The sequence below is a fragment of the Heterocephalus glaber genome, unplaced genomic scaffold (genome assembly GCF_053883595.1).
Source record: "Heterocephalus glaber isolate CG9 unplaced genomic scaffold, H.glaber_assembly_v1.0 deba00001479, whole genome shotgun sequence".
In the NCBI taxonomy this organism is placed as follows: domain Eukaryota; kingdom Metazoa; phylum Chordata; class Mammalia; order Rodentia; family Bathyergidae; genus Heterocephalus; species Heterocephalus glaber.
In genome coordinates, this window is record NW_028258316.1 from 13,350,922 (window position 1) to 13,370,731 (window position 19,810).

The 19,810-nt window shown below is 51.6% G+C and overlaps 1 protein-coding gene across 14 annotated transcripts in view; it reads right to left on the reverse strand.

Moving 5' to 3' along the window:
• The window catches only part of Dab2ip (DAB2 interacting protein), a 185,583-nt gene that overhangs the window by 63,125 nt on the left and 102,648 nt on the right, over positions 1-19,810 (reverse strand). For 12 of the 14 annotated variants that reach the window (XM_013073682.3, XM_013073681.3, XM_013073689.3 and 9 more), the window contains one exon: positions 18,794-18,942. The exons of 1 other annotated variant lie outside the window; for it this stretch is intronic. In XM_013073682.3, coding sequence (XP_012929136.1) covers positions 18,794-18,942 — 149 coding nt within the window. Of the gene's footprint in view, positions 1-7,808; positions 16,335-18,793; positions 18,943-19,810 lie in introns of those variants that run through there. One more of the 14 variants, XM_021262133.2, reaches the window with a different exon arrangement.

The following is a 19,810-nucleotide window of genomic DNA, read 5'->3' on the forward strand; positions in this document are numbered from 1 at the left end:
CATATCTAAGCACGGGCAGTGGGCTCTTGGGAGAGCTGGGGAGGACCTCAGGGCGGGGCAGGACAAGTATAGCTTAAGAGGCCCCCACCGGTGGCTTCAGGAAGCCCCATTGTTATGAAAGGGGAGGAAATAGACCAAATAATAAAGCACAGAAAATGGGGAGCAAAATGAAGAGCTCAAGGTCCACCTGGGACTGCTTCGGGGTTGGGGAGGGCTTCAAGCAGGAGGAGCTAGGACTGGAAGGGTAGGACCAAAGGAGGAAGAGCAAGAAGGTATTCCAGACAGAGGCACAAGGCCATGCCTGCTACGTGCTGGGCACTGTAAGCACTTGCCTGTAAATCTGTGATTCTCACCTCTTCCTCCTGACCACTCTAGGAGGAAGGAATTGCTATTATCCCCATTTTACAGTGCTGGTGAGTGATGGAGCTGAATCTGACACCAGACACTGGTTGACAGTGGCTGTGTGAGTAAATGGGAGGCCTGGCCACAGGGACTGGGAGAGGGGGTGACAAAGCAAGGTTGAGAGTGTGCAGGCTCTGAAGAGACTTGTTAAGACCTTGCAGTCACAGTCAGCTTTGCTGTCCCTGTAGACTGATCCTGAAAGGTGCCACACCCAGGCCAGCACAGATCATGGAGGGAGGGGCTGTGTAGGCAGACAGTCCAGGGACCCTGCCCCAGCCTTCCCTCAACATCTGCCTGAAGGAGGCCAGTGAGGAGCGCCACTCAAGGAAGCTGGAGAGGCAGCCAGTCAGGAGCTGCGCCGTCAGCGGCCACACCACGGGCTGGTGCAGAGCTGTTACCAGGGCGCCCAGAGTCTGCCTTTACAGGCAAAGTGATTTACAAAGGATCGCTCTCTCTGGACCACCAGCATGACCATTCAGGCCCTCCCACCAAGTGCCTGACCCTTCTAAAACCTCAATACAAGATGCCATGGGCTGCACAGGGCCAGCAACCCCAAAGGCAGGCAGAAACACGCTGGACATGCTGGAAACAGCCCCTTGGCATAACACAGCCCAAACAGGAATCCACTGGGGACTTGAGGCTTCTGGGCCAAGATTCCAGGAACTGGGCTCTTCTTGTAGGATGCCCACTCCCAGCCCTGGGGCCGAAGGACTTGGGGCAGCAGGAAGCCCAGGGCCTGGGGGAGGGGGCAGAAAAGGGGCTCTAGAGCCACAAGGAGAATGGTAGGAGGATGGGAGCTCCTGACTGGACTCCCTGAAGGGGCAGACTAGCTACTGGGATAACTTAGTGGGGAGAACAGCTGCCCTGGGAGAGGCTCCGGAGCTTCAGGGCCCTGCGCCTGGGGCACTGCTAGGAGTAGAGTCTAGACCGAGACCTAGGAAGGTAAACTCCAGGTGGTGTGAGAAACGTGCATGGCCAGAGAGAGTCCATCTGAGGGCAGACTCAAAGGACCCCCTCATCAGGAGTCTGTATGCCCGGGGTTCACTACAAGAGGCCCATGAAATCGTTTTCTGTAAAACTGCACCCAACAGGATCAGTGCTTCCTCCCACATTTAGATATCTGTTTCCAAGAGTGTAATGATTGGCTTCGCACTGGCTGAATAAAATGACCACCTGGGGAACTACCAGCCTGTCTGCACCTGCCCTAATACTCAGGCAAGCTCAGCAGGTCACATCTTCTGTTCTGCTCAGTGCACAGATTTCTATTTGACCTGGAGTCCCAACACTTAACAAAAGACCCTGGCCCCTAGCCAGTGAGGAAGCTGGTAGTCCCTGCCTTGAGTACACTGTGGCACAAGGGACTTTAAGGGGGCCAGAAGACAAAGTAGGGGGCTGTCCCACTCATCAGAAGTGCCAGGCTTGTCTGTAAGAGTACATGTTGCAAAGTGTACATGGCAGAATCTGCCTGAAACATCTTCACTGAAATCCTCCTCCACTAAATCACATACAGGCAAAGGAAAATGAGTTCCCATCAAATGCTAATCTAGAGGCTAGAAAGATTTAGTGAAGAACAGCTAAGTGGCCACCTTGACTACGAGCCACAGGCTACAAGGATGACCAGTCACCATATCTGCCGATGAGCAGCCCAGGAGCAAGAGGTGGGGAACCAAGTTTCCCAGGGGGGCACCATGGAACCAAGCTCCAAAGACAATCCACTGTCTACTTGAAAACAAGAGAGTACCCACACAAACAGTGACCAGGGTGCCCAGCCGGGGCAGAAATTGAAGGATGGAAGATTCTCAAACCCTCCCATGGGCCAGGCAGAAAAGCGGATGGGACAAGGCTTGACCTGGCACTTTTTGCGTTACATTTGTCTGGGCTCAGGCTGGCTCAAGTCTGTCACCATGGAGGGTCTGGAACTGCCTAGAAAGAGACTGAGGACTGGGTCCCCAGAGTCAAAACTGCTACAGTGACCCTTAAATCTCAGCATAAGGAGACCAGCATAGTTTTCCCTTCGGGAGACAGGACTGGCTCAGGAGAGGTAGGTGCAAGACCAGATGGCTGCCCTCTAGGCACCACCCCAGGCTGCTGCTAGGGTTTCCCCGTGGCAGCATACTGGGGTAGGTCTGGATCCCCTCTGCAGCCTCAGGGGCAGTCCCAGACTTGCCTCTCATCCCACAGGAAATGCCCTGCTGTTTATTTGAAGAACTAAGCAAAATTCTTTTGGAAATGGCATCTGAGCAGGACAAAGAGCCCTGGCTGGGCTCTTCAACCAGCCCACATGAACATTTAGCTTCTAGCCAGGGAGGGCTGTGGTTTATATTTGGCAAGTAAGGAGCAGTCAATCAGACCTGGGTTGGGGCTGAAACTCAGCTTCCAGCCGGGGGCAATACCAAAGTATCCCAGGCCAAATTCCTGCCTCTTCTGAGACTAAGTGGCCCACCTGGCTCTACCCTACCTGTGTTCCAAAGGCATTCCCCAAGCTAGAGGTAGGCACTGGTACACCCAGCCACATGGTTATTCTGTAGCCTGATAACTTGCCAGCCCAGACAGACCAAAGCACACTCACCTCCCCATTCCTCAGAGCCATGGACCTTCCCAGGGAGGGAGGAATGCAGAGCTACTAGCTAGGGATTTCAATATTTGAATGGGTCTCAGGATCATCCAGGGACTTATTATGAAGATTCCAGGGCCAACCTTAGTCATGAATCTACCTCTCTCCAGGTGGGGCTCTGGAATCTTTTCACCAGGTTCCCATGGTCCTGTGATGCTTGGCTGTATCCAGAAACCAAGGTGGGGTGATTTGTGATGCCACTAATGCATCTTTCCCAGTACTCACAGGAAATGCCTGGAGTCTCCCCATCTGCTGCTGCCACTTCTGAAACCCAGGAGAGTCCACAGGTCCTCAACCACTCTCATCTGACCATGCCTCTACTCCACATCTGCAGGCAAGTGGCAGGCCCTACCTAATGACAGACTAGCTGGGATTAATGACAAGGAATATATCAACACATGTCATGGGGCTGAGAGGAAGAGAACTATGTTATTTACAATACTTTTTCAAAGAGGACTCATTAGTTGACTTGGCATTTTGATAATCACAATGCTATCCAAATTAGTTGCCATTAAGAAGAAGCAAAGACCCAATGAGGCAAAGAGGCCTGACTTTGGGGGTTTGCAGGGGCAGAGAGGTATCTGTATTCTAAAATCCAATACAGTCCTCTCACTCAAGAAGATTCTCAGGCAGACACCCTGCAGCCAGCCCTCTGCCCTATGGAAGGGAAGTCCTTGACACTAACTAGAGACAGGGCAGCAGATCAAATCTACACTCTGCTACTTAGTGGCTATCTGACCTTAGACAAGTCCTTCACCATGTTCAGCTGGCTTTCTTCACTTGTAAAACAAGAAGTATCCATTTCCCAGGACTACCTGTGGGTTAAGGTCACACAGGTACTCTTTCAGCCCCTGACTGCGAGACCCAAGGGGTCTGCACAGGCTCTCGCACCTGCCCAGAAGGTTCTTCTCTTAAGTGTTCAGCCCACTGTTCTCTTCCTTGGGGAAGCCGCCCCTACCGCCCCACCAGATTAAGCCCTCTGGGTCTAGATTTTCACTGCCATCAGGACTTGCACGTAATTGCAATTACACATTTATCTGTGGGACAATTTCTCTTCTCCTCCACTAAGGGAGGGGCTGGGGCTGGTTTTGCTCACCACGACATCCCCCCATGCATGATGAGTGATGGGCTCTAACTAAACAGTGTCTCTCTCCTTGAAACCAGGTCACCACAGCTCCTGTCACAACCCTGGCTCCCCACTTGACCACTGGGGAACTCCTGATTCCGGCCCCTGTAACAGTAAAATTGGTGTCCTGCCCTAATAGGGCTCTCTTAGACCTGCTGGAGCCTTGTAGCACAACAGCTGCCTGTCTCCTACTGCCTGAGACTAGCCCTTGTGCCTCTCCAGATTTCTCATAGTAACACCTTCTCAGAGTTTCGTAAGCAAACCAAAGTCATTTGCCAACTATTTTCTCCCATTAATCTCACAATGCATTTGCTATTTTCCCTCTATAATGACTCATTTAGCAGCAACAGAGCAATTAGGCAGACCACAGAATATTGATTTTCTAAGTGGAAGAAATGTGGGCACAAACATCATTTCATGTCTGTCTTGGGCCATGTCCTGCCATATGATGGGGTGGACCCTGGGAGGCCTGGGCTGGATCTGTTGTCAGGATTCTGTGGTCTCAAAAGAAAGCTCAAAAGCATGGTATGTGTGGCTGTGTGATGAAAGGCCAATATGATAAAATTATCACATGACATACCCAATCCCATGTACACACCTCAGAACCCAGCTGGCAGGCACCATGAACAGAGACAGGTTGAGGGGTCAGATGACCTCGTTCAGACCACACAGGAAATGGGTGAGTCAAGTCCAGACCTAAGTCTGTTTCAGCAGAGCAGAATTCCCCTCATCAGGGGCCCCCTGTGCAGTTTGCTCTCTATGGGACCAAGATGAAATGCCACTTGGGCAATGTAGTCCCTTTCGTGGTATATAATACAGTGGGACCCATGAAGATGCTCAAGAAATAAAACAGCTGGCCCAAGTCCCAAAAATCACACCTTGGCCTCAGTGCCACATCCAAGCCTAGGAGAACAAGTTTACCCTGCCGTAGGCTTGGCCACTGACTCTCATAAAGGCTTGGAGAAAGACAAGCCAGCTGGAGTCCCTATCCTCCTCCCCTCTGCCCTCTGCACCACAACCACCAGCCCAAGACAAGTGCCTGCCTAGCTCCTGGGACACTTCAGACATCCCCACTCTTATTAAAAGAGAGGGAAGGAGAAGGAAATGGGTGAAAGTCAGGATGGTTTGATGAGTGGGACATCTGGCAGTTCTGTGCCCATACCTGTCTATATATGGCTCCAAAGCTGGCACCACAGCAGAGAATCAATTAAACAGGGCTTTCACTTACCTCTTACTCCCAGACATGCCAAGCCAATGGGTAAGAGAGCAGTAGGCGCAACAGGTCCCCACAGCCTCACCCCAACTAACAAACTGACATTTATCCAGGGAGCAAATGGTTTACTGGTGACCAAGGGAGAAAAGCTGAGGTGCCAGCTGGCAGACATGAGTTTAAATGCCAATTCTATGTGACTTTGGGTGAGATAATGACCCTCTCTGGGCCTCTCTGGGCCCAGCTATAAAATGCTCTGCCACGGCCCTGGATGGTGTGAGGGTCAAAGATAAACTGCCAGACCAATGTTGGCTAGGGAAGCTCAACAAAGGGAACAAGTCCAAGAGAGGCAATGCCCAGCAACAGGATGGGCTGCTCCAGGTGTAGAGAGCACCGCATCACAGGCTATGTGCAGACAGACTGAGTAGTTACTGTGGAAACAGAGCATCCTGCATTCCCTCTTATAGATTCAGATGTATACTGGCACAATAAGGCCACTAAGGAGTAATGCATTGAAGCAGTTTGCTTCCTTTGGCTCACTGGATGCTATCCTGACCTGTTTGGGTGACAGAATTCCCTCATCTCAAGTACTTATTAACATGTACAAGAATGGTGTTTCATGGAACCCAGTTTGAGAAATATTCCTAAGGGCGCTTTGGACAATGAGTGGGGGAGGCAGGAAAGAGAGGAAAGACTCAAGATCACATCTGCCTTAGAGAGTCTACAGGTCTTTCCCCATGCCAATGTATGTCAGGGGCATGACAGCAGGCAGAACCAGGCACCAGAGGGCATGCTGACTTCAATGAAACACCACAAAAAGGAATTTGGAAATCTCAAATAAGAATCACTCCCAGGTTACCCTTGATCTTGACATGCCCAGAAACCCAGAGGGACTGGATGGGAAGAAGGGACCAAGCAGATATACCTCCCTGTCCTTTACTCTTTCCTGAAAGCTCAGCCTCATTCCTCCTACCTTCTGAGGAAGAACTGTGCCCTTCAAGCTACCAGAAGCCTGTCCCCACACAGCTGACCACGCTTCAGAGTTTGTAAGACCACAGAAAGCAGGGAGAATTTCAACTAAGGATCCCATTTGCAGATCCTGGAAAACAGAAGCATGACTATCACCTGGTCCATTAGGATCTTACTGGAGCTGTGTGGACACCACACCCACGCACCCTTTGCAATCCAGTGCCCTCTCCTCTCTGGGGGCGGGGGACAGGCCTGGAAAGGCCAAGGAGTCCAGAAACCACTGGCTCCCCTGGAAGAGCATTGGCAAACCCATCCATGGCAGATCCATCCATAATGGCGCAGACTTTGCTCCCAGCAAGGACAGAGGTTTATTAATTATTCAGAGGACAGTACAATTATGCAAATCTGTGGGCAGCCTCTGCCTGACTACTGTCTTGTGCAGAGGGAGTCTAAGGGGGATGGGAGGCCCAGAGCCTAAGCTGCTGGGTACAAGGGAGCCACTCAGCCTACAAAAGGGACAATTAACCCACCATACACTGACTCAGGCCAATTCCAGCCAGATCACCTCTCCACTGAAGGCTCTGACCAGTACCAGAAAATGATTCTGAGGACATGGATTCCTTTTTCCAAAAATATACCCCTGGCTACTTGAGCCAACAATACCATTATTCAAGACTTACTCCTGTAGGTCCTGAAGGCAGGGAATGCTTCCAAAGTTCCCTCTTAAAAAACATGTTTCTGAGAAGAAGAACACCTCAACTTAGTGTTTACCAAATGATGTTCTCCAGAACACTCTTGCTCCACAGAAACCAACAGCTGCTCCTGGGGTGAGAGGAACAGGAAGCCCTAGACTAAAGGAAGCAAAACTGGTTTCTTTACTGCAGGACCTCTCAGGGCCTTTAATCTCCTGGAGTGAGGATGTAAAATGTATTTGAGCACACCACTCCTTTGAAATACAACATTTAGTCTCACCATCAGGAAACTCTGGAACTGATTTTGAGAACCACTATCAGTCTGCTTCCTTGACCTGTTTGGGTATGGAATTCCCTCCTCCCCAGCACACATTAACATTTGCAAAAATGTAGTGCTCTGTGGAACTCAGTTTAGGAAGCATTCCTATGAGTGCACAGGGCACAAGTAGGGGAGGCAGGAAAGAAAGCAAGGCCTTCCAAGTGCAGCCCTGGCTTGGGTGACTGTTAAGTCGCACCAAATTCCCAGCCAGCAGTTATTCTTTGACTCTGAAACTCTGTGGGGTAAGTTTTTACTAAATAACCAAATAACTTTTTTTTTTTAACTAAATAACTAAATAAGTTTTTTTTTTTACTAAATAACCATTTTGTAAATAACCATTATCAAGACTATACACTTCATGAGCCCAATGCAAGTGAACAAGACCACTTCAGGCAGGCTGAGTGGAGCTCCTGGCAGAGCATCTGGCTCTGGCCCTGCCACGGCCCTAAACCAGAAAATCACATTGACATTCTGACCTGGGAGGAAAGGGGTGCTGTGGAAGGCCAACTATCCAACATCGCTTCTTCTCCATCCTGCCACCTCACCCAGCATCAAGAATCCAAAAGCAGCCATTGTTCATTAACTCTGTCAAAAAGAAAGGAGATATAGGAACCCATAACCCCAGAAGAGCCCACAAGAAAGACCTGAGAGCAACTAAGAAGCTGCGAATAGAAGGAGCAGTCACTGGGCTGACACCTGCCATCACATCCTGGGGTCCCCAACTACTATGGGTCTACCTCCACTGTCACTCTACCACCTCCAGACTTCGGCACCATGACACCTTCCTGCAAAGCCCCTGGTGGCCTTGGGATACTTTTCCAAACCCTTCTGGTGGGTGCCATATTCTTTCACATAGGGGACACTCTGGAGAGACATGAGTGAAAATCCTGTCTCTATCAACTGCCTGCCCACCAACTCAGGGCAAGTGACTCTTACCTTTCAGAACCTCAGTTTACTCATCTGTAAAACAGGCAGAGGGCAGCATAGGCCTAGGAATCAGACTGCTGGAGTTTGGATCCTAGCTCCAACCACACCAGTAGGCACGGCATGCACTGTCACAGGGGCAATGTGTCTTAAGCAAAGTGCTGAGGACAGGGCTGGGCCAATAGGATATGCTCAGCCACATGAGCTAGTAGACAGAGACCTGACTTAGATCAAAAGAGATCGAGACTCTAAATCCATTGTGAAGCTAATCCTGGATAAGCTATTTTACTCTTTGAGGCCAGTCTCCTCACCTCTAAAGTAAGGTAACCGTCCAAAGGATTGGAGATGATGTGTGTACATCTCAGAATGCCTGGCGCACAGGTGCTCTGCACAGGTAGGCAGTTTACCGTAGTTCTTATTGACAGAACATGCAAAACACAGCATATGAGCAGTGAACATGCAAAAGAGAAGCTGCTGGCAGGGGCTTTATGAATAAAGCCAGCCTGCCTGGGTTCTGACCCCAGCTCCACCTCTTACAAGCTGGGGCAAGAGGACTGGGCAAGAAGCTTTGTCTCTCTGAGACTCCCTCTTCTCTGTAAAGTGCGGTAGCAACAGCACCCTCCCTTCACAGTTCTGTTGTAAGGGTAAAGTGAGGAAATGCATACCAGGCATAGAGCCTAGCCCATCCTCAGTGGCCACTCAAGGGCAGTGGGTGGTGCCACTGTGGCACCAAGAGAAGCCTGCCAGGAAGGCAACAAGATGAAAGACATCTGCGTCCTGCCCCACTACAATGGCTCCATTCTACAACAGCTCTGGGTGCTTCATGACCTGAATATAGTGAACCAAAGCCCAGGAAAGACTCCACACACTGCCCTGTGCCAGCCTGCTTTCCCTCCAAGAATTCAGGGCCTAGATATCAGTTTCTAGTTTTGCCTTAATGAGACAGGGACTCTGAGGCTCAGAGGGATGCAGTTGGTGGAGTTGAGCCCTGGACCAGCTCTGGTGGATCGACTCCCCAACACCTGGCAGCATGGAGGGTGGGAGGCAGCCATGGTTCAAATTCTAGTTCCTGCCTCACAGGCCCAGATTCCTGGTCCTCTCAGCCCACATTCCTGGCAGGTGCCTGGGAGTGCAGTACACCCCCTTTGGAATGGCTTCACCATGGACAGCTACTCTTGTCCCCCTCCTGGCTGTGCTGAAAGATGTCCACTCTCAGGTGGGGGCCAAAGGCCCCTGGTCTCGCCCTGAAACATTGATTCGTTCTGTTTTAGGGGCTTTTACTCAATGCACTAGGCCTTGTACCACATTACTGATACTTGCTTGGCCCTGGGTAAATGAATTCACCTCTCTGAATCTCACTTTCTCCACCTACAACCAGGGGGTCAGCAAGAAGAGTGGGCCTTAGTGACACAGGTGGGTTAAAAGTGCTGGAATTGGACTTAGGAGAAAAGTTCCAGTCCCAGTCTGCCCCTCACTCACAGGCAGATAAGCGCCTCAATGCCCTGCCCACTCCAAGAACCCTCAGAAAATCTAGGGCACCGATGTGTAGGAGCTTATCGGAGTGGGAGTCATGAGAGAGCAGGAGAGAGGGCTCCCGCTACTTGGAGGAGGAGGAGGAGGAGGAGAAAGATTTATTTCAAAGGGCATCTCAACTTAAAAGTAAAGGGTCTGACTAGCTAAAGGTGGGATCTCAGGCCCCATCCAGGGGATGAACTGCTGGACAGGGGGTTTCCCCTAAAGGGTGATGCTGGGCTAATAATATATGGGGTTTCAGTCTACATCTGTGAAATGGGAAATAAAAACTCATTTGCTATGAGGAATCAATAAGAATACAGTATGGGAAGTCCTTACACAAGCTGCTGCCACACAGCTGGGACACAATTCTTGCTCCTCTGCAACAAGAACAAACTTTGGGAAACCACAATTATCCTACCCAGAGAGAGTAATTCAGAACGTCTAGGGGTGGGGCCCAAGACCTACATTTTGTCAGGTGCCCCAGGCAATTCCAGGGCCTGTGAGTCCTCCCTTACACTGGGCTTCTAAAACAAGAATGGAATTTTAGGCACAACCAATTCTAAGACTGTTATCTGGGGAGGGTGGAAGGAGGGAAAGAAGGCATGAAGGGGATAAGGAGCAGAGGGGGTGGGGCCAGGAACAATCTATTAATCAATCTCCTCCCCAGCCAGAAACAGTAATTGTTGAGGCGCACACATCCTTTTCCTGCTAACAATCCGCAGCTGCAATACTACACTTTGATTATGAATGTCAAAAAGACAGAGCATGAAATTAACTTCCCCTTAGTCGGTGGGCACAGGGAGACAGTACACTAATTCACTGCCCTCAGTACGAAAACTCCCCATGACAATGTTGCATCAAATTAGGGCCCATGCTACCCTAGTGTCATCTATATCTCTGCCAATGTGCTCTTTTACAGTCAGGCCGAATCAGCAAACAAGGGCCCTGTTTGTTGGAGAAAGGTCTGAGCAACCGGCAGAAGATGCTCTCAGGGGTTAAGGGCTGGGCAGGGTGGATGGCAGCTCTGGGCCTGGAGCTGGAGAAGGGCCCCTGTGCTGCCCCAAGGGAGCTACCCACTGGAAAGGGGAGGTAGGAGATGAGGAGCAATGCTCCCTGCAGGTGTCGGATGCAGGAAAATGGCAACTGGGAAAGCTGAACTCAGAGCTCCACGGCTCTTCTAACACTCAGTTGGCAGTAAAGCTAGGCCTGCAACTCCTCCACTCTCTGTTCTAGCCTGGCCCACAGTAGTCAAGGGACTTCCAAGGGGCAATGGGAAGGTAGCAGAAGGGGGAGGTTGCCTTTGAGGGAAGCTCTGAAGAGCAGGGCCTTGAGGATGTCCCTCTTAGCCCATTCCTCTTAGGAAACCGGGGCATATTCAGTTATTCGCCGGCAAACTCGGAACACCTCCTTTGTGCAGGGCACACTGTGCTCTGCTAGTATCTTCAACCAGCCTACCACCAGGCAGTCATCTGCTGTGGTCTACTAAGGGGACAACCCTGAGAGTCAGGAACATTCAGGCCTTCTGACCAGACACAAGGAGGGGCAAGAAGAGAGGCCCTATTCTTGGCATATCCCCAGGATCAAACTTGACGTCTAGTCTTGGGATTGCCTCTTACTCTCTGCCAAGAAAGCGCAAAAAATTCTCAGGCATGGTACCAGGGAACCTTGCAGAGGGCGATGGATCCTGTCTGCCCTTCTGTCTCTTGGGCCCTTACCTTACTACTCGTCTGGCACAGGTAGGACACCAGCTACACAACTGGTGGCTTCCATAAGATGTGATTCCAAATGCCAAAGAAGGGGCTTATGTGTGCATGCCATGTGGCCTGTGCAAACACATGCACCGTCACATGCCACAGAGGACAGATGCCCTCTAACCCAGGAGGGAATGGTAACAGGCACATGGGTGGAGGAGGCTTCTATATCACCCGTATCACCCACCACAGTCTTCTCTGAGCCTTCAGCAGGTACACTGAGGTAGGTGGCAGGCAAGATCTTGATGGATAGAGGGAAGTACAGAGAGGATTTGTGGCTTGCCATGGTCACAGAGAACAGACAGCAGGGCCTGACCAGAGCCAAAAGAAGGGGTATGCAAGCAAGGTCTCACTTCATACATGGCACACAGGTGCTTCCACATGAGGCCCTGAGGGGAGCAGAGAGCAGGAAGCTGGGCCCATGGTGGAGATTTGGCTGAGGCAGCTTCCAAGGCTCTGGCTGGGGGAAGCCAGAAGTATCCCCTGCACGCTTAACTAGAAAACCTCACAAGGTATAGGAAGGGGTTAATGGAGAGCACAGTGGCCAGTGAAGGGCCAGACCAGGCCTTGAGCATGTCACCTTGCTACGCTGAGGCCAGGGCAGGCTCCTCAGCTGTCCACTCCTTCTCTTACACTTCATCCCAGCCTGGGATGCTGTCCATGCCTCTCTTCCCAGATGGATGGTTTGATGGCCAGAAGACTAGAACCACCAAAGTGCCTTTGACCAAGGGGTCCCTTTCTACTCACCCACCGTGGAGTGGGCTGACAGCTCGGAGCAGGGAAGAAGCTAAGTATGCTCCGGGACCCTGAGGAGGAGTCACCAAGCTGGCTGAGGTAGCTGGGTGTTTCTCCGCTCTTGCCTTTTCAGCTGCCTTATGATCTCCAGATTTTTTCTATGACCTTCTAAAATAGCCATTAATTAGAGCCTGGTAATTAACTTTCTGATTCAAATAATATTTTTCAAAGGAATTTCATTAAAGAGTTGATTTGCATATCCTCAGACAAAGAGCCTAGAAACAGGCAGAGCTACTTGGGCAGAATGGAAGAGGTCCAATAGTAGCCCTGAGGCTGGCACCAGGGCCCAGGCTCTGCCTAGCACCTGAAGGTGAGAGGAGAGTCAGAGGGCTGCTGTCTGGGAAGTTCTCCCCAAGAAGGGTGGCAATTTGTTCACAGAATGGGCCAGCTCAGAGTGTCCATATGCCCAGATAGAAAACGCATATGTGCACACAAGCATGCACACAAGTCCCAAATGAAGAACACACTGGTACAACAGAGTATACACACACACAAACACCCCAAAACACACTGGTAGACAAACATAGGAGAAAACATACAATGACAATAATGGTAGTAAATGCTTACTGAGCACGTAGATTGAGTAATTTGTCTATATTTCAACTATAAAAATATGGTCCAACCCAACATGATGTCATACTGGTATGTTTGAAATGTCTTACATGTATCAACTCATTTCAAGCGTACTGACATGTATAGCGGCATTTATATATCACATACACACACCCTCACTAGAACAGGTGGTACCTGCAAAATGTACAAAAAATATACACAGAAGTAAACACGCTTGTTCAAAGAAAAGGCTTCTCCAGCTTCCAAAACCCCAGCCTGGGGCTGATCACATTTTCACTAGCTAATTTCCACCATTCCTAAAAATATTGCCCAGCTCAGATCTCTGGAAGATACACAAGGGAGCCAAAGATTTAAAAGGAGGGCAATAAAAATGAGAAAGCAAAAATAAATTGGTTCTTCTATGCGGCCGATGTACTATATGGCTTTCCGCTCTGGATGTTAAGGCTCAGAATCCTGTGCTCACATGTGTAGCTCTGGTCAGTCCTGCCCCAGAGGTACCTGGGGGCTCCAAGTAAAATGGTATAGTCTGAGGGATCTAGGCACATGGCCTGGCCTCGATGGAAGGGGTAACACACCTTTAAGACACCTCCTTGCCTTTGACTGTGTGCCTTAGTGTGTCCCTGGATCTAATAGCCCCTTCACTGCCTGCCTACCTAGCCTATAACCTCTCAAAGTACTATTAAAGATAATGCTTCCTTAGTACAATTACAGGATTAAGAACTGAACCTAATTCCCTTATGGAAGGGAGAGGAAAGCCAGGTGAACCCTCCTTGCAGGTAATTAATAAATTCCTGTCCTACCTCTAGGAAGGCAGAGGTCCGTTTAGCATGTAGTTCGTGTCTAGGATCCAACTATATGGGGCTTCTCAGCTCTGAGGAAGGCCCAATAGGACAACCAAAAGTCCTGACGGGCTTGCCGGAACATTCAGCAGGCAAAGGGTGGGAAGAGACAAGCCCCAAAAGCAGCAGCACCACTGGTCATTAAACTCAGGAAAGCAATATTCAATCCCTAACATACAAATAACAGAAATGCCATTTTTCTTCCTATCCAAATGACAAAGACTATCTTGATGACATTCAGTGTTTTAAAGGGTGTAAGAAAACTGGTTAAGTACTCTCAAAAATCGTTAAGGGTGTAGAAATAACCATTGCTCTTAAACTTCTGGTGATGGGCATTTTCATCAAAAACCTGAAACTCCATATTCTTTGACTTAGTAATTCAATTTCTCAGATTTTAACCTGTGAGAAAAATCAGAGGTGCACACAAAGATTAATATACAGATATAAATCCCCAGATAATTTTTAATAAAGAAAACCTACACATAACCTAAATGCCTAGTGATTAAAATCAAAGATGACCCAAACATAAAATGGAACGATGAACTTTTCAAATAGATTTTTAAAACACAAAAAGGTTTGCTTTCTCAGGTGTAGACAGGAACATGGGTCACTTGCTCAGTTATGTCTTTTGTTCAAAGTTAACAATGATCTTTATAGCTTGATTCACATTACAATGCATAGCAGCATCTATTATTGCTTTTTATTTTAATTTGGGGGGGGAACTGGAGATTGAATCTAGAGACTCTGCATTAAGCTACATCCCCAGCCTTCTTTCTGTTTTTTATTATGAGACAGGGTCTTGTTAAGTTGCCCAGCTGGGGCAACTCAAACTTAGTATTGTCCTGCCTCCGTTTTCAAGATATTATTGCTCTTAAGCTTTAGAACGGTACTACATGATTGCTTGTTGTTACTTCCACATTGTAAGATGAAGTGATTTATCCCAACTAATATTAAATTACACTTACTGAAAACCTACACGTTAGCCTAGCCTCTTTCGCACCTTATTTTTTATTTAATAAAATTTTGGAAACATTTAAGAAATGTGTAAGGCCCAACATTAAATTCTCAGAAAACAGCACTAAACAGGATGGATACTTTCAATTAATGTGCTGAATGTATTAATATTAACATCTCCAACAACATTATTATCATTGCTCCCATTTTGCAGATGTGTAAACTGAGGCTCAAAAAGCTTAAGCGATTTGCCCTAGCAGTGCCTGGCTTCAAATCCAAAGATCACATACTCCCATTACTCCCAGTGATTGCCTAAACTGCACTATCATCTTGCCTTCACCATTCTTCATAGACCAGTCCCAACCCCAACAGAAGACAGAAAAGGACCAGACCTTCCTTGTCTACAGTAGGGAGGAAAAGAGGGCATGAATCCAGACTTGGGTACCCAGCCCCTCCTGAATCTGTTTGTGACCAAAGCAGGAGAATAGGCTCTATCTTCATTTCCCCTATCCCTTCCCTAGCTTCCTCTCTCCCTTCCTCCAGGAACTGCCTCACCCCAAGGGACAGAATTGATTCCTACCTACTCGGGGCCTGTTGAAGGTTCTTGGATGCCCCTCTCTCCCGCCAACTCCCCAATACTTCTCCCCACCCTAGTCCTACACCCACTGGAATCCCATCATTAGTAACTTTCAGATGTACATCTCCAACCATACACACTTCCCTCGGATGGGCAATGCCCTCTAAGTCCACACACATCAACCTTGCCTACATTACTTGGTCGCCTGCTTTGATGAGCTAAGCTTTACACCAAGGCATCTGGCAAGCACGGGAAGAGGGACACTGCTACTGCAGAGGTTAGAGACCAACAGCCAGCCAGCAGGAACATAGTCCCCGCACACTCGGAAGCCCAGAGTCACCCAGAAACAGTATGAGAAGAAAAAAGAGATAAGGAAAGCATAATATTGCCAGCTGACCCTCCTAGGTCCTCAGAAAGAGTAATAAATGAATGACTTGGAAATCATCTGGGAAGGCAGAACCTCCACATCCTATACTGCTTTTAGAACATTAAAACAGCCCTATAAATGAAGCAGCAACATTTCAGCCTGCAAAGTGAAAATGCTTTTGCCAGCACCCCTTTCACCTGGAAGGCTCTCCGAGCAGCATTCATTTCTGCGATCCAGGAGAAATGATTACTTGTCCTTGGTGCTTATTCTAAAGCCTCTAAAGGAGAAATGAGGGTCTGAGTGGCCTAGGGATTGTAGAGACCAGCTGGGACCCTCCCCTTGCGCACACCAAGCACCAGCCACCTGCCCCCAGCCTCACAACCAGGTAGCAGAGGCCCCACCTGAGGCTTCTTTTCCCAGGGAGCCGGAAGATCCCAGTACAGAACCAACTGGTTTCCAACCCCCAGATGAGAGAATTCAAGCACAAAAAAGAACCTTCCCAACACAGCAGTTTTCAGAACATACACACAGCATGCAACAAAGCCTCTTCAGCAGCCATATAAACCACAGATTCACCCAAAGTCAGACTCAAAGGGGCCACCCCAGGGTGCCCTGGACTGTTCATCTACATAGGAGGGCCACCAGGGCCAGGACTCACACGGGCCACCCTCTTCATTCCAGTCCCCATCTACTCACTAAGGCTGGTATCTCTCTGCACTTACCCCAGCCCCAGCAAGAGACATGGCAGCCAGTGGGGGGTTCCACAGAGCCAGGATTCAACCCCTCCTTGCTGCTAAGCCAAGCCAAAAGCAGCCAGTTCCCTCCTCCCAGCCTTCAACAGCACAACCACCCACATAAGAGTAGGAGGAGGCTCCTCTCTACTCACCCAGATTGACCATGGGCTTGAGTGGGGAAGGCAGTCACCATAGTTGGTTTTCTCACTCGACTCCAGGAACTGCCCCAGAGAAATACCTGCTTGTCCATCCCAGCAGCAGCTTGAAAATCTATTCCTAAGCAAAACAAGTCAGGAGCCCCCAGTCCTAGCAAAGCCTATTTCAGCTCCAAGGCTGGGTAGAAGGATTTCAAACCCAGTCTCTGTCTGTCCATGGAAATGTGGGCTCCCTTCCTGAGCCAGAGAAGCCACCAAGCCAGATTTTGTTTATAGAAAATTAATAAAACAATTCCACACCACTGCTATGACATTTAGCTCCAACCGCTACGGTTTACCACTGGTTCCAGATACGAGCTCATAGTTCAATCCCAACCGCCACTCTGCGCCCCCTCAGCAAGCAGCAGGGCTGACCTGAGGCCAGGCTGGGCTGGTCCCGCAGGAGGTCATCTTGGCCATGGCCCGACCCTCAGCCAGGGTTGCCAGCCAAGGACTTGGCAGCGGCTTGCCAGCTTTTCTAGCAGGCTTCTCAATGCCGGCTCCCCACTGGAGGGAGGTAAACATGACATGCATGCTGCCTTCTCCGGGGAGGGCAGGCACACTCAGAGGCCGGACCGCCTGCTGTCTCTCCTGCTCCCGGACAACCACCACATGCACACAGAACGGGGTACGTACACAAGGCCCTGCATGCGGGTGCAGAGGGTCCTGACCCCCGCCAATGAAAGAGCGGAGAAGGGCATGTTCCTGGGGCAGAGAGCCGAAGGTGGGGGCCGTGCGGAGGGAGGAAGGCAGCAAACCGGGTGGCCTGCCTCCCAGACAATAACAAAGATGGGAAGTGAGATTTTCAAAGACGCAGTGGCTGCACCCAGCACTGAGCTCTAGCTTGGCTGCATCTTCCTGCCAAGGGCACGCCTGGTCCCTTGGGGCACCATGGCCATCAGAGAAAGGCTGAGGGTCCTGCCTCAGGCTGGGCTTGGCAGCTGGGGCAGGAAGCCAGCTGCAGCCAGTGGTGAGGATGCACTGGAGAGAGCAGCTCCAGGCAGATGGAAATTAAAGGTCCAGCAATTCTGCTGGGATGTGGGAGTCGTACTCTTGGAGAAGATGCTAGGGGGTCAGTTAAACAGTCACTCAACCATGGGCAGGAGTTAGGCTATAACTTGTACTCCTTTACCTGCTGGAACCAAGGAGGAAGGGACAGGCATTTTCATTCTACCTATGCCTTCCCTAAAGGGAGTGCCAACTCGCCAACTGTACACACGGACACAGCCCTGTGAAGGCAGATGCCAGCAGCCTGAGATGCTGGGGCTGAATGCTGAAAAGGCTCCTTGGTGCCTGCCTGTTCTTTCACCTCCATCAGCTGGGCAGGGACGAGTTCTAACTGGCACGGGAATCCATCACTGCCTATGCCTAACTGGAAAGGTGCCTATGGCTGGCACTCTCCCAGTGGCTGTGTACACCCAGTGGCCCCCTGCACCAACCGGATGGCTTGCCCTTGGGAGCTAGAGCCTGCTCCGGTTGCCCATGACTCCCCAGCAAGCTGAATCACCCCTCCCTCTCCCACTCTGCCCCACAAGCCACCTCCTCTTGGAATTTCCACACCTGCTCCAGGCTTGCCCAAGAGCAGGAAACGCAGCAGGAGACACCCCTGGGAGAGGAGTGGTGAGGGAAGGAATGAGGGAAGGCCCTTCTTCCCAGCCTCAGCTATGCCCCTGAACTTGGGGCCTGGGTACTGCCCGCTCGGCTTGCCCCAGCCCCCAGCGGAGCACGTGCCCTACTTAGAGCAGATGTGCCCCCTAAGCGGCCGGCCCAGCCTCCTGCTCCTCCCCTCCAGATGTTCACCCTTTTCCTCACCAGGAGCGCTGCCGGGTCTCAGCCAAATCCGGGTCAAAAAATGCCCTTTCTATCGGACATCCTGGGTCTCCCCAGACCAGAGGACGGGTCCTGGGGGTGGAGGCACCACTTCCGTCCCCAACCCCGGGCACTGCACGGCTGGGAAACAATGCCCACCTCGGTCAGGCAAGGCAGGACTTCTCGGCAAGGGCACTTCCCGCCTGGCCTCGCCCCGGGGCCTCGGGCACCCGTTCCTCACCTCACCCTGCTGGGAGAGGGCAGGGTCCTCCCCGATCACGCCGTCCGGGGCGGTGCCACAAGTTCCCGGAGGGCAGCGCAAGGTCCCCTGCCGGCGGCGTGCCCCTGCCTGGCTCGGGCTTTGTCCCCGCGCCCTCGGGGCACATCCCGGGCGGCGCGCGGGGAGGCCAGCGGCGGCGGCGGGCTCACCTCTCATTGTCCGCGGCGGAGGCGGCGGCGGCGGCTGCGGCGGCGCTCCGGAACCCCGGCAGGATGTGGCGGAAGCTGTGGTTGCGGTCCAGCTTGGGCTGGCTCTTGGTGCGCTTGATGGAGCCCTTGAGGCGGCGGCTGAGGAAGCCCTGCGCGCGGGGCGACAAGAGGGGGAAAGGGAGGCGGGGTTAGCGCGGCGGCGGCAGCGGGCCGGGCCCCATGCGGGTCCCGCACCCTCGCTGGGCGGCCGCTCGGCCGAGGGCGGGCCCGGCTTGGGCTCGGGCTCAGCCCCAGCAGTTCGTGGCCCACGCCGCCGCCCGCCCGCCGACCGAGGGCCGACGGCCCGGCCCGCGCAGCGCGGCCCAGCCCACCCCGCGCCGCCCGCCCGCCGGCCCAGCCCGCCACGTCGCCCCCGCCCCCTAAGCCGCTGTTGCTATGGCGACGCCGAGCCGAGCCGCGCCGCGCCGACCGAGGCCGAGGCCACCCGAGCCCCCCGGGCGCCCGGACAAGCGGGGCGGGGACCAGGGGCGGGGCTGCGGAGAGGCGGGACCCCGGGGGGTCCTGGACGGCCAGCTGCCCCTCACCTCCCAGCCCTTCCTCTATGCTCCTGGAGAAGCCACACCTCCCCGCCCGCTCTGTCAGGGAAGGACTCGGCGCCTTCATCCACCTGCGAGGTCAATGCTCCCAGCCTGTTGATGCTGAGATGGGAGAAAATAAGGCTCTGAGAACAAGCACGTGGTCCTCTGAGGGGTCCGCCGGCCAGCGCCTAGCAGTATCTGCCCACATAGATCTCTAACCTGGGCGCAGTTGCTGGCTTGTCAGGGTGGAGCCTGAAACCTCTGTACCCTAGCAGGGACAACCACCTTAAGGACAGGATCCCTAGAGCCCAACTTAAGAAGGGACCCAAGGGTCTGAAAGGGTTTGCTGAGTATCCCCATGGAGTGCTTCAGGATTTGGAGCACCTCATTCAGGTCATGCATCCCATTTACCAGGCTGCACTGGACTCCGAGGTTAAAG